This window comes from Esox lucius, chromosome 7 (assembly GCF_011004845.1).
Source record: "Esox lucius isolate fEsoLuc1 chromosome 7, fEsoLuc1.pri, whole genome shotgun sequence".
NCBI classification, from domain to species: domain Eukaryota; kingdom Metazoa; phylum Chordata; class Actinopteri; order Esociformes; family Esocidae; genus Esox; species Esox lucius.
In genome coordinates, this window is record NC_047575.1 from 32168507 (window position 1) to 32182588 (window position 14082).

The 14082-nt window shown below is 41.6% G+C and overlaps 1 protein-coding gene across 2 annotated transcripts in view; it reads left to right on the forward strand.

Annotated features, from left to right (window-relative positions):
* robo4 (roundabout, axon guidance receptor, homolog 4 (Drosophila)) overlaps positions 1 to 12430 on the forward strand; it is a 30233-nt gene extending 17803 nt beyond the window's left edge. For both annotated transcript variants that reach the window (XM_010894013.4, XM_020048685.3), the window contains exons 11-19: positions 126 to 323; positions 722 to 764; positions 1496 to 1611; positions 2593 to 2934; positions 3016 to 3117; positions 3629 to 3776; positions 4735 to 4962; positions 5149 to 5507; positions 10958 to 12430. In XM_010894013.4, coding sequence (XP_010892315.2) covers positions 126 to 323; positions 722 to 764; positions 1496 to 1611; positions 2593 to 2934; positions 3016 to 3117; positions 3629 to 3776; positions 4735 to 4962; positions 5149 to 5507; positions 10958 to 11238 — 1817 coding nt within the window. In that variant the 3' untranslated portion in view covers positions 11239 to 12430. The remainder of the gene's footprint in view (positions 1 to 125; positions 324 to 721; positions 765 to 1495; positions 1612 to 2592; positions 2935 to 3015; positions 3118 to 3628; positions 3777 to 4734; positions 4963 to 5148; positions 5508 to 10957) is intronic.
* Positions 12431 to 14082: the final 1652 nt, after the last annotated feature.

A 14082-nucleotide genomic window follows, 5' to 3' on the forward strand; every position in this document is an offset into this window, starting at 1 on the left:
ACATGGGCTGCATTTACAGTACACAAGCAGCCCAATTACTAACAAAAGATCTTATCTGATGGGATAAATAAGAAAAAATCTGAATTGCGCTGCCTTTGTGAACATAGACTCCCTCCCTCCTGCAGATTCCCAGAGTTACCAGGCCCCCGAGTCAGACGGACCCAGTAATCTGACTCGCGTCCTGTCTGTGCTTAGAGACCCAGCATTCATTGGGAGTGTTGGCGCCCTCCTGTGGTGCACCCTGATGGTGACAGCCGCCTGCCTGTACCGCCGCCACACCCGGCCCAGCAAACAGCTAGGATGCGGCAACGGCACAGCCAAAGGTCTATTTAGGTTGGGAGTGGGGACTAGCTTAGATGTTTGTATGTTCAGTATAGCATCAGCTATTCATAGGTTCTCTTCACAATGTTGTCATGCATAGATGATTAGCACTGGCTACTTGATGTATATTATTTGGCTGAAACAAGACATTCTGAGGCTATTTAACGTAACACTACATGTTTTACATGTCACAAGGTTGTATAATAGCAGATGTAATTTTATCTAGATTGGTTGATTTGGACTTTTATATGGAATGCTCTTTAAGAAGTATTATTAGGGATGTGATAGCATGGTAGTGTTGAATGACAGGATTTCTATTACCATATTCAATGTTCCTCTGTATGGATTTCCATCTTTGGGGAATCATCCAGACTAAGTGAATGTGACTCTGGGATTTCAGGTTTGTACAAGTTGGCCAGTGAGGACCTCATCATCAAACACAGGTATGTCCATATTGCTGTTGCTATGTTTCCTTTTGTTATTGTTTAATATGATTTGATCCACTGTTTGTGTCTCCAACTTTTGACTTTGTAACCATTCCAAAGACCATGCCTGTTGTAATTATACAGACAGTGAAGCATTTTTTTCTTCTTTTGCCTTTAAGTTCATATTTGAAATGAAATAATGAGGTATTGATAAACTATATTTACTGTAAGGGTCTTGGTATCCCCAGGGCAGCCATTTGCTTTTATTTTAGCAGACAAGATCTTTCTTGAATGTTCCAAATACGTTTAATTGTATTCAGTGATGGAAGTGACCCGGGTACTTATAACCAAACTGTAAAACTATTTTCAAGGCGACAAGTGGTTTTGCAGCTTGCATTGTATCTGTAGTTCTGCCTGTGAAGTCTTGTGTAGATTGTGGGGGCTGACACATCCATGTCTAATTTTTCAAAGTATTTTATTATGGTGACCATTTTTTTCCCCATGCAGAGGCTTTCTTGGCCTAACAGTCTGTTTGCAATTGCTGAGTAAAAAGGTTTTGAAATGGTAAAATCAATGTGCGCACAAAAACCCGCAATTAAAGTCAGGTTCTATATTGACTCTTTTCTTTACCATTTGATTTTAAATCCAGACTTTTGATGAAAGAAAATGCTTCACTGTCCCAAAACTCATGGAGAGCACTGTACATGGTATTGATTGACTGGTTAATTGATTGACCTATGTCTCTGCAGAATGGCAGCACCAGACTCTCCTTGGATTTCAGGTGTGTGGAGACCGGCTCAGAGTGAGGAGAAGTCCCAGGGCCTGTGGGCTCAGAGCCAGGGGAGCCCTGGCTTCAGGAAAATCCGTGAGTTCTGCTTTACTGCTTTACTAGAATCATCTTCCAGCAGGTCTTACTGTGACTATTATGACTTAAATAGAAAAAACTCTAGTTCAGTTGGCCCGTGGGTAGAAGTGACTGTGGTGATGGGACTTGAAAAGCAGCTATTTATTTACCAAAAATGTATTGGCCAGTTATATTACTTCTGGCTTGTTCTACTGCTATAGGGGGTTTCAGACAGCAAGCGGTGGACCGGACAACTCATTAATTTTCTTGGTGATGAGCGGTATTCTACTAGTTAGCTTTTGACAGTGGTGAAAACACGGACGATGCAGTGAACATGAGATTGCACTTTATCATACAACACCTTGATAATGCAGAAACAAATATATTAAAAGCACAGAATATAAAAAAGATCCCTGTAATAAAATAGCCTAGTATTACAGACAAGCTATCCTGATAACCCTGTTGACCCAAAGCTAACGTCGATAGCTATAACTTGTGCGTTAGTTGAATGGACCAGGTCCATACATGCCCGAAAACGGTATTAAAAAGTTGAATTATTGAAATGAACACCTGACACCTTACTACTTAGCTGACTAAATTAAACCAATGTTTTTATAGTTGTTGTTTGGTCAAACATCCTTTCCATCACTCACCGGCTATCTTTAGGAAAAAATCCCCGCCAAAAAAGCTTTAATGGCTGGCTCTTTGTTGTCCCTGTCGAAGCGGGCGTAGAACCTGTTTAACTTGTCAGCGAGAAAGATGTCACTGTGGGGGTAGGGTTCTTTGGTTGGTAGTCTGTGATGGCTTGGATGCCCTGCTACATGCGTCAGGGTTCGGAGTTCTTACTGAAGTGCTCCTCAATCTGCAGTTTGAACTTGAATTGATTTAGTTCTCTAACCGCCAGAAACGGCTGATAATAGGGGGACCTTAGCTATCGCTGCAACATGATGTAAAACAATTACAATAATAAAGAATTTCAAAATAGTTCTCTTATTACTTTAGCGTTGCCCATCACAGCCAAGAAGGACCCCGGCTCCCTGGACTCGGCTGTTCCCATCGTGGCCGACAGTTGTGGTGTCTATGGGACATTTTATGTGGATCTGGCGGGAAATGGCCTCAAGACCTTCAACAGCCCTGCCCGATGCCCCAAGAGACCTCACTGCCACACCTCCTCACTTTCCTCTCAGAATGGAACAGAGACCGTGCGCATTTCCCAACCTCCCACCGTCATCAAGACCACACTCTGCCAGGATGGCCAGGTGTTGCCATGGAGACCGGCCCTGCCCCCTGCCCAACCCAAGATGGGTGTGCTCAAGGAGTCGTGGGAAAAGAACTACAAGCGAGGTGAATATCAGTTTGCCCTCCTTACATTATTTTAATGTCAGTATTTACATTTTGAGTCACATACTTTGTCTCCTCCCCCAGAGCTCCATGCTGTGAACAGTGCCCCTATGGTGTCACCAAGGAGCCAAGCACTGGCTGTAAGGGAAGTGCCTTACAGACAGAGGCTCAGCCAGCTCCCACCAGGTACTAATACCACACTTAACCACTAACACAGTCTACACAAACAGAGCATAGCATTGTGATTTTATTTGAGTTGTGTGCTCTGGGAATATGTAACTCAGTCTATGCAGTTCTGTGATGGAACTGGTTAAGATACTGTCAACCAAGCCTTAAGTTTGACATGACATCTGCACTGTCCCGATTATGCACTAATACATTTGTTTTGACTTGCACACACATGCACTTCCATGGACACACACACATTAATTCACACTTAACACCTACATTATACACATGCACAATGACACAGCATACTCTCCAACTCTTGAGACTCTCACGCAGCGTCTTTCCCAGACATGTGGTCATCCTTTTACCCCAGAAGTAGCACCCTTGATTCAACTAATGCAGGGCCTGGTACTCAGTTTCTTACATCTAGCGGGTTATCATTAAAACAATAACAACACACCAGAACAACTATTCTCGAATATAGTTCTTTGTATTTCATTTGGTGCCTGTGTGGGTCTGTTTCCTCCAGGTGGTCGTTCAGAGTGCATCAAGCCCATGGCGTCGCCCCGCATCCTGCACTACTCCGCTTCACTGCAACTAGTGGACATGTTGTCGACACCACCCCCACTGCCCATGGACGATACGACCGACACATATAGCCTCAGTTCAGAGGAAGGGTGAGAAACACACCACATGCCCAGTGTCTACATGCCCATAGGATTGAGTCAAGGCTACTCATTCAACTCGCTCCTTCTCGGTGCCACTGTTCAATACGTCCCGCCCCGGTTCCAAGATCAGGACTACTGATGACACTTAGCACACATAACACAGTGACAGTACTCATTAAACTGAGCTCAATACACGTACCATCTGTTCAATTGTTCAGTGACTGTGGGGTTATATGAATACGTTCCCTGTGGAATGTTGATGATTGGTTTTGTCAGGCACATACTGCACAGATATCAGCTCAAATAAAGGAATCATCAACATAAATAGGGCTCCTTTATAGGCTGTTGGGCCACAACAAACCTCTAGAACAGCCTCAGTGTCCCTTCAAATGTTCTACAAGTGTCTGGAATTCTACTTTAAGGGATGCAAGACCACGTCTATGTTTCTCACGCTCTGTCACAGGACGGCCTTGTTCACTTCCTGTGGCCACTCCTTGACAAAAATCTGTACACAGCTCCTCCCATTCCCCACTCTAATGAGTCAACATGCTCTGCTTCACTCAATTTCCTCTTCCATTATAGAAGAACCCTATGGCTTACACTGGTTTCCTGTCGCCCTCTGGGGAAACCATTGTACTTCTTCCTTACTCTTAGCCCTGATGATGATGCTAATTGAATGGCAATCAACACCCACTTAACATTTCTATGTACTTGACAATTTACATTTCAACAATATGAAATAATCAAGTGCGACTCCCTGCATGATTTCCTCTTATACTCAAAGTACATGTTTAGGTACATTTTGTTTTATTCCTCAGATAATTAATATTACCTACTGTATTATGCAATGATTATATTGTCTTAAAACCGTATTGTTAAATACCGACTGACTCCTGAAGAAAGTCACTTTGTAAAGGTCTTGAATTTAGTTGTGAATTGGACTGTCTATCCTTCACATCTACTGTAGGTCTAGCAGGTCCACTAAGCTTACGGTAGATGCCGGGTCTCGCCAGTCTGTGTGCACTGCCTCTGGTCACCGCGGGCCCCCCACCAGCAACACTGGCTGCCCCTCCTACAGCCGCTTGTCCACAGCCTCCTATGGCCTGTCACTGGATGAGGAGCAGGATGGGACGATAACCTCACATGATAACCTCACTCAGTACCTGGAGCTCAGCCCCAGGGCTGGGAGGCTCAGGTATGGTTGCAGGGAGAGAGGGTTACAATCAGTGTCATTGATTAAAGGGAGATACTTACACACTGTTTATTTCACTACATTGATGAATGAATATTACTGACAAGTGTTTTTGTTGTGTAGTGTTAAATGTTCTCAATCAGTGTTGTTAGCTTTTACTTAATTCAGCCCTTACCTCACTATTTCCAGCAACATGTCGGACACTCCTCCCTCCTCCTTGTCCCGCCCCTTCTCTCCCACACCCACCTTGGGCTACATATGTGGGCCCCTTCCCTCTGACCAACTGGAAGACGGGACGACTGATGACCAGGAGTCTCAGCCAATGGGTTTACGGCCGTCCAGGTTTCAGAGCACGCCTTCGTCGCTCTGCAGCGAATGGGAGGGGTCGCTGTGGAACGGCTGGGGCTCTGTGTCAGAGGGCAATATGGAAAACAGTGCCCGCACCAGCCTCATCAGCTCATCAGACGGCTCATTCATGAACGACGCCAACTTTGCCCACATGCTGGCCACCGTGGCTGCTGAGTCCATGAGCGGAGCATCCTACTCAGGCAAGATTTGGAGAAACTTTATTCAATAATAATGATGGGTGCTCTATATTGCTGAGTATAGTTGCATAAAAGTAGCCAATCATATTTAACATGTTCATTGAGATGTTTTTCCACCAACTACCACAGAGTGGTGCACTCTTACCAGGCAATCTTAAAAAGGTTCCTGGAAGTCCAATTAACAGCAGAGTATATAATGACTTATAGCAGACATTAGTGTAGTCTGATTCCATTATGATCTCCTGTGAAATAGTGAGAAAACAAGAAATGAATAGGTTAGGTGCCATCTAAAACACCTTTTCTTTGTCCATAAGAGACTGTCCACCAAAAGCAAACTGAGGGGAGATTTGTTATGAATGTGCTGTTGTTGTAATTCAGCTTCCAAAAAGTGGGTGAAAATTAGGGATATCTCATTTAAGCAGTCTGCTGAAACCCCTGAGACTAATCAATAAGACTCTCAGTTCCATAAAATGTTTTTTGGCTACGTCAAAAAATAAAAAAGTTTCTTCAAAAAATTTCTTCAACCTAAATCTAATATTATAACACTAAATTGGCAAATATGTAACTGTCAAAAATGAGGACAAATACATCTTCACAGCACAGCACTTACACTCATCTCAATCACATCTACTGCATCTTCAGATACAGAAAGACAGGCACACAGAGAGAGAGAAACTCAGCGGTGGCAAGGACCTCTCAGCAAATCGAGCTAACAAGGAATCATTCTCACTAGCACTTAATCAATCAGCCAAATGTGGAGTCGACTGATTCAACTTTACTGCATTTGTCTGTTAATATTTGCTAATTTGTGTGTTGCTTTTGGTACAGATTCTACGGAAGTGTGTGTGTGTGTGTATCAGGGATGTTATAATTGATCGTCAATAAGGCTTTTGACCCCTGCCAATGTTGCCAAATGAGTAAAACAGGAAGTACCCAAATTCAGCCAGTCGTTTTCTTATACCTTCAAAGCAACATGGCCTTTCGTATAATGTGAACAAAGGTAATTATAACACAGAAATTGATTCAAGTAATTTCAGAATCACACAGTTGTGGTAGCTGGTAAGGTTGCTGTACGGATAAAGTTATACAATCCAACATTTTCTAAACAAAAGATGTCTGCTCAGCTTTTGTGGCATACGCTAAACAAAAGTAATGGAACAATGTTTTAAACAAGTCTGCACACATTTGAACGGTGCCTTTGCGTTACTCACCAAACTTTTATCTGAAAGTCAATTTTGTTTATTCATTAAGTATGTTCATATTAGAGTCTTTCTCGATTGCTAACAAGCATTGGTCAATACTGAAACCACAAGAACAAAACTCTTCACAGTCTGCGTTTCTAACATGCACCTTTGCCAAACAGTTAATCTCACCTCCAAAACTCACTAAAACCACCAAAACACTTCATACATGTCTCAAAATAAGCTTGTTCAACCATAACACTGGCAACAATTCTCACTCAGAAACACACATTGTCACTCATAACACACTGGCGTTAAAAAACACTAACAACAGGGATCATTACATATAGTGGGGAGAACCAGTATTTGATACACTGCCGATTGTGCAGGTTTTCCTACTTACAAAGCATGTAGAGGTCTGTCATTTTTATCATAGGTACACTTCAACTGTGAAAGACGGGATCTAAAGCAAAAATCCAGAAAATCACATTGTATGATTTTTAAATAATGAATTAGCATTTTATTGCATGACATAAGTATTTGATCACCTACCAACCAGTAAGAATTCCGGCTCTCACAGACCTGTTAGTTTTTCTTTAAGAAGCCCTCCTGTTCTCCACTCATTACCTGTATTAACTGCACCTGTTTGAACTCGTTACCTGTATAAAAGACACCTGTCCACACAATCAATCAAACAGACTCCAACCACTCCACAATGGCCAAGACCAGAGAGCTGTGTAAGGACATCAGGGATAAAATTGTAGACATGCACAAGGCTGGGATGGGCTACAGGACAATAGGCAAGCAGCTTGGTGAGAAGGCAACAACTGTTGGCGCAATTATTAGAAAATGGAAGAAGTTCAAGATGACGGTCAATCTCCCTCAGTCTGGGGCTCCATGCAAGATCTCACCTCGTGGGGCATCAATGATCATGAGGAAGGTGAGGGATCAGCCCAGAACTACACGGCAGGACCTGGTCAATGACCTGAAAAGAGCTGGGACTGCAGTCTCAAAGAAAACCATTAGTAACACACTACGCCGTCATGGGTTAAAATCCTGCAGCGCACGCAAGGTCCCCCTGCTCAAGCCAGTGCATGTCCAGGCCCGTCTGAAGTTTGCCAGTGACCATCTGGATGATCCAGAGGAGAACTGGGTGAAAGTGTTGTGGTCAGATGAGACAAAAATGTAGCTCTTTGGCATGAACTCAACTCGCCGTGTTTGGCGGAGGAGGAATGCTGCCTATGACCCAAAGAACACCATCAATCACCGTCAAACATGGAGGTGGCAACATTATGCTTTGGGGGTGTTTTTCTGCTAAGGAGACAGGACAAAATCACTGCATCAAAGGGACCTGGATGGGGTCATGTACCGTTAAAATCTTGGGTGAGAACCTCCTTTCCTCAGCCAGGGCATTGAAAATGGGTCGTGGATGGGTATTTCAGCATGACAATGACCCAAAACACACAGGTCATTGTTTATTGTTATTCTGTCTCACTGTTCTAATAAACCTACCATTAAAATTATAGATTGATCATTTCTTTGTCAGTTGGCAAACGTACAAAATCAGTAGGGGATCAAATATTTTTTTTTCCTCACTGTATACGGAACCAGAATGAATCAGAAAGGCAGCAATTTGAAGGAATATCCTTAATTTTTTCTATATCTTTGCTTATACTAAATTATACAGCTCCAGAAAAAGTTAAGAGACTACTGCACCTTTTTATTTCCTTTCCAAAAAAGTCAAAAAGGAAGGTTTTAAGTGAGGAACAGAAGGGTTAAAATTGTGACCACTGGAAATTGAACACTTCTGTTCCTCACTCAAAAATATCCTTTTCAACGTTTTTGGAAAGGAAAGAAAAAGGTGCAGTGGTCTCTTAATTTTTTCCAGAGCTGTACTTTTGAAAAATAAGAAAAAATGAATTTCCCGAAACTCCAGGGCTGCAATAATAACAAACAGACATCAACAAGTATAGTATAATCACTAGCCTTCCTGTATTGTAGGGGCCAATGAGTGGTTTGTGTAACAGCAAACCCATCATTGGATAGTGCTGCACACATTGTGATGTTAGCTCCTCTCTGGACTGGGACATCCACGTTGGCTCTATGACCAATCACATTTCTTCCCCTGCGGCATGTTTTTGCCAGGCTGAATCAAAGGGTACAGCACAGTGTACAATACATGGGTAGGTTTTCAGCTGAAACTGCAATCAACTGTTTTTGGATTGATAAAATATTCTATTATTAAAATATTCTAACAAATATGAAACATTTTCTTTATATTTCAATCTGATTACTGCAGAAATGCACAACAGTTGCCATCATTCTGTTTGGAATGTGTTTTTAACAGTTTTGAGAACTGAGAAAATGTGCTGTGTATACACTCACCTAAAGGATTATTAGGAACACCATAGTGATGGAGATTTGTGGGATGCACATCCAGGGCACGAAGCTCCCGTTCCACCACATCCCAAAGATGCTCTATTGGGTTGAGATCTGGTGACTGTGGGGGCCATTTCAGTACAGTGAACTCATTGTCATGTTCAAGAAACCAATTTGAAATGATTCAAGCTTTGTGACATGGTGCATTATCCTGCTGGAAGTAGCCATCAGAGGATGGGTACATGGTGGTCATAAAGGGATGGACATGGTCAGAAACAATGCTCAGGTAGGCCGTGGCATTTAAATGATGCCCAATTGGCACTAAGGGGCCTAAAGTGTGCCAAGAAAACATCCCCCACATCATTACACCACCACCAGCAGCCTGCACAGTGGTAACAAGGCATGATGGATCCATTTTCTCATTCTGTTTACGCCAAATTCTGACTCTACCATCTGAATGTCTCAACAGAAATCGAGACTCATTCCAGTCTTCAACTGTCCAATTTAGCCTCTTTTTCCTATTTGTAGTGGAGATGAGTGGTACCCGGTGGGATCTTCTGCTGTTGTAGCCCATCCGCCTCAAGGTTGTGCGTGTTGTGGCTTCACAAATGCTTTGCTGCATACCTCGGTTGTAACGAGTGGTAATTTCAGTCAAGGTTGCTCTTCTATCAGCTTGAATCAGTCGGCCCCTTCTCCTCTGACCTCTAGCATCAAGAAGGCATTTTCACCCACAGGACTGCCGCATACTGGATGTTTTTCCCTTTTCACACCATTCTTTGTAAACCCTAGAAATGGTTGTGCGTGAAAATCCCAGTAACTGAGCAGATTATGAAATACTCAAACCGGCCCGTCTGGCACCAACAACCATGCCACGCTCAAAATTGCTTAAATCACCTTTCTTTCCCATTCTGACATTCACTTTGGAGTTCAGGAGATTGTCTTGACCAGGACCACACCCCTAAATGCATTGAAGCAACTGCCATGTGATTGGTTGATTAGATAATTGCATTAATGAGAAATTGAACAGGTGTTCCTAATAATCCTTTAGGTGAGTGTATATTGTTTTGTAGGTGGTGGAGAATGATTCATGGATAGTTCATGGATTTTGGGGAATATGTTAATTGAATGCATTTTGTGTGAAGGCAATGAAAAATGATCCACAGTTTGGTCCACATACACTTCTGTTTTGCTGACTGTGAGAAGAGTTTTGTTAATGTAACTTCAGTATTGATCGGTGCTTGTTAGCAATCGGGAAAAACTGTAAGTGGTCTTATAGTTATTTGGTGTGAATGTTATTATGAAATGCACTCCAATAATTTCAATAAATTATTGAAGATATATTAATATTTTTATATTTATGTGTTACCTAAGCTATGTGTATCTCTCTTTGTGTCCCGCTAAATATTGTATTACTTTTGCCATAGAGCAGACATGTCAGTTTTATGTCAGCATATTCTATCTCTGATGAAGTGCATGCATTTCTGTTATGGAATTGAGGAATAGGTGGAGGACAAAGAAGTAATGTTGAACATTTTCAAAGCAATGTTGTTGGGTGGTCAGAACAGGTGTCATTGAGGGGCCAGTTGTATACAGGTCAGTGTCGTTGGCAATAATGAATAAAGTCGGCCCCAGAATCAAACCTTAAGGAACTACCAAAGATACAACCAAGGTATTAGACAGCAAGCCCTCAGAACCGACACACTGTGACACAGGGTTAGAGAGACAGTGTGAGATGTCATCACTCTTCTATCCATGTCAATTGTCATATCAGTATCTCACCATTCACCATACGGTAGTCAATTCTCATCATATCTCTCTGTCATAGTCTGATGATATGTCCTGTATGATGGCGTGTGTGTTAACTTCAGTTGGGTCCCGCCGTCTCCTTTCCAGACTTCTCTCCTCCAGCATCGCCCCTCAGTGCCCTGTACCCTACGGCTCGAGGGGAGTGTTTCGGGGAGCTGGAACCCATGCCCATTTGGGACTGGGGCACCGCCTGGGTTGAGGAGATGGAGGCACAATACCGAGCCATGTACCCCTCCCAGGCAGCAGCACCCCCAGGTTGCAACACCTGGGCTCTTCGCCGCAGTGATCGTCACGGTGACGATCGTCAAGCCACAGGAGGGGCTGGGCGTGGGGGACAAGGGGAGTTGAAGACGACCTCACAGCGATGATTGATTTAATGTCGATGACTCGTTGATCAAATCCATGTCATTGTCAAGACATGCATTTGAAGATGCAAACCAAGATGTTTGGCCACTGGCTGGAAAAGTGATGCTGTCAAGTCAAAAGTGTGTAATATGTTATGTATGTGCCAATTTGTACCACTTCATCAAAACTACTCGCTTTCAAACTTGGAATGTCATGGTTAACAGGCATGACAGTGATTCTACTGTTACAGTATGCTCATATAATAAATATATTATACATACAGCCCAACAGGGGAGTTTTAAAAACATGATTTTGTTAATCGAAATATTCCCAGAATGCAACTTTAATTTACAATTTTCTTTTATTACCTAGGTCATCATAGAAAAGCCTTTTCCCCGAGTGGTTTACCAGTCATGAGTAATAATGTGACCGGGGGTTTAAATGGAGTTGACCTTTTAATGACTCCTGTCCTGACCACTATTGGCTGCCTAAACTAGGTTTACCACAATACCTCAGTGCCGTGTCTACTTTTAAAATGTAATTACTAGAGTGGCCATCTTGTATTTTTATAGTGTCTCCTATGTTTTGTGTTCCCCATATGACTTGGTGTGGGTAGGGCTCTGCAGGAGTTGAATAACAAAACCCTCCACTAAAAACATTTTCATTAAAATTCTGTCAGATAACGTCCTACCAGGTTGTTCCAGAGCAACTAGTCGCAGAGTGTTATGCTTGCAGTGACACTGTAAAACAGTTATTATATGTTTCTGAGTTTTCCAAGGGCTATGATCCACTAAGCCTGGTTAAAACCTACTGACTGCACAGTGGTGAGCACAGCGTTTAATCTGCTTCAACCATGCTATGATCCTCTCATATTACAGCATATTGAAAACAAGAGGGGCTAATTTATACCGACCATTTATTAATAATTTGCAATAGACCAAATCGACAGGAGCTAATTTGTACAGCCCATTTACTGATCATTCACTTTCAATAGAATGTAAATATATGCAACACAATTTATTTAATGAACCATGAACACTGTGACTTTCCAATCCATTTTTAGCCTCTTTTCCTTTCATCATCTTTGTTCACTTAACAACATCAAGTTCTGTCATTTGTATTACTGTTGTGCTACATCTGTTTTATAAGCTAAAACTGCAGTCTGTAATTTTTCTTTTTAAATTATCTGACATATCACTGTGCGTGCTTATTTAATTTGTATTTATTTTTTTTATCCCAAAATGTTTATCAATGTATGAGCCTTCTTTGGCCGTTGAAATAGACAGTCTGATCATGTGCATGTGAGGATACAAATACAAACATTTACATACAGTACATATTTCTGATTGACTGATAGCAGAGCCCACCCCTTTATCCCGATAAGTCAGAAATATACTACTGATCAAATTTGTGACATTACAAAGTAGGTAAATGTTCTATCCCACCTGAACAGGCAATTTCAATTATATATATGTCCTTTTTTTTACTAGCTTACACAAAAAAGGGCATTATTATTTTCACAATACCAGTGTTTATTTCAACCTCATGGTGTGGAAGTGGTATCAAGAAAACAGGGAAAATATGTACTGCACTGGTTTTTTACCTTTTTAGACAATAAGTCAGGAGAGGTAGTTATGTTCTGTTTCAGATTTAGTTTAATTTCTCTTCCTTTTGACTTGGAAGTAAACTAACTTCAGATGTATGTGCATGACTGAACTTTCTGTTCAAATCCCCCTTTGCCATCAATCCTTCACTTTCATAAATGTCTCAGGCAAGCACAAGTTAGGATTTGGGCTGAAGTAACTGCTGAAAGGTCTGTAAAGCAATAAGTAAATAAGTCTGTTTTTAACATGCTGTAAAGTTCTTCTTTTGTAAGAACAAGTTCAGTAGGACTGGACAAATATGTATCTCACTGTAGATGAAGAATAATTATTCCTTTTATATAAATGTTTATGCATTACTGAACACTAATATTAACTAACCCACTGTTGTCATTTGTGGCCTTGTTAATAAATACAAGTATGAGTCTGATACATTTGTTTTTTCATGAATTCCTACTTCAGGTGTTTTTTCTAAAGTATTCTATGAAACCAGTAACTAGATTTTGCTGCACTCCTTTTGTACAGGAGTCTTATGCCTAGCTGACCAGCCTGGCTGAAATCAACTTTCGGGTCCAGTTACTAGTTAACTGGTCTGTAACCTAATTCAAGATGTGCACCAATGTTAGTGTGTTTGGGAATGAGTGTTAAAGCTACACGTGTAGGCTAAGCAAACAAGCTAAAAGGGACAGCAACTCAAAAAGCTGTACAGCAGGCACCAGATAGAGAACTGGAAAACTATTCATGACTTGAAATATTATAATAGGTTTCTACAAAATTCTCCATGTTATTGGCACATCTGCAAAATGTGTGGAGAAAAAAGCGAGGGAGTTTGAGCCTGAAGCAGGAAAACAATCCAAATACAGTATTTGTTACAGTGTATTATGACGAGAACAAGAACCTGATCCTCGAGTGCAATGCATCAGTGGCGCTGTCCCACAGAAACCACCGTGGTTTGTAGCACACTCACTCCGGCTGAAAATAACTGTCAATTATATGAACAGGTTCAGTCATCACATTTAGGGTGTCAAAATTAAAGTTTTTTTACGGGAGAAAGTTGCATTGATCACAAGCCTCCTTGTTTCAAATTGACCACATAACATTCTATTCTAAATGTCTGTTACGTCTAGGCAATAAAAAATAACTATTGGTTTCATTATCTTTATGGGGACATCAGGGTCCAATTTGTTGGCAGACACTTTTTCTCTAGCACTTTTCTGATTGGTGGTTTCATATTGGGTTTGTTGGGGGTGTTTCCTATGCATTGTG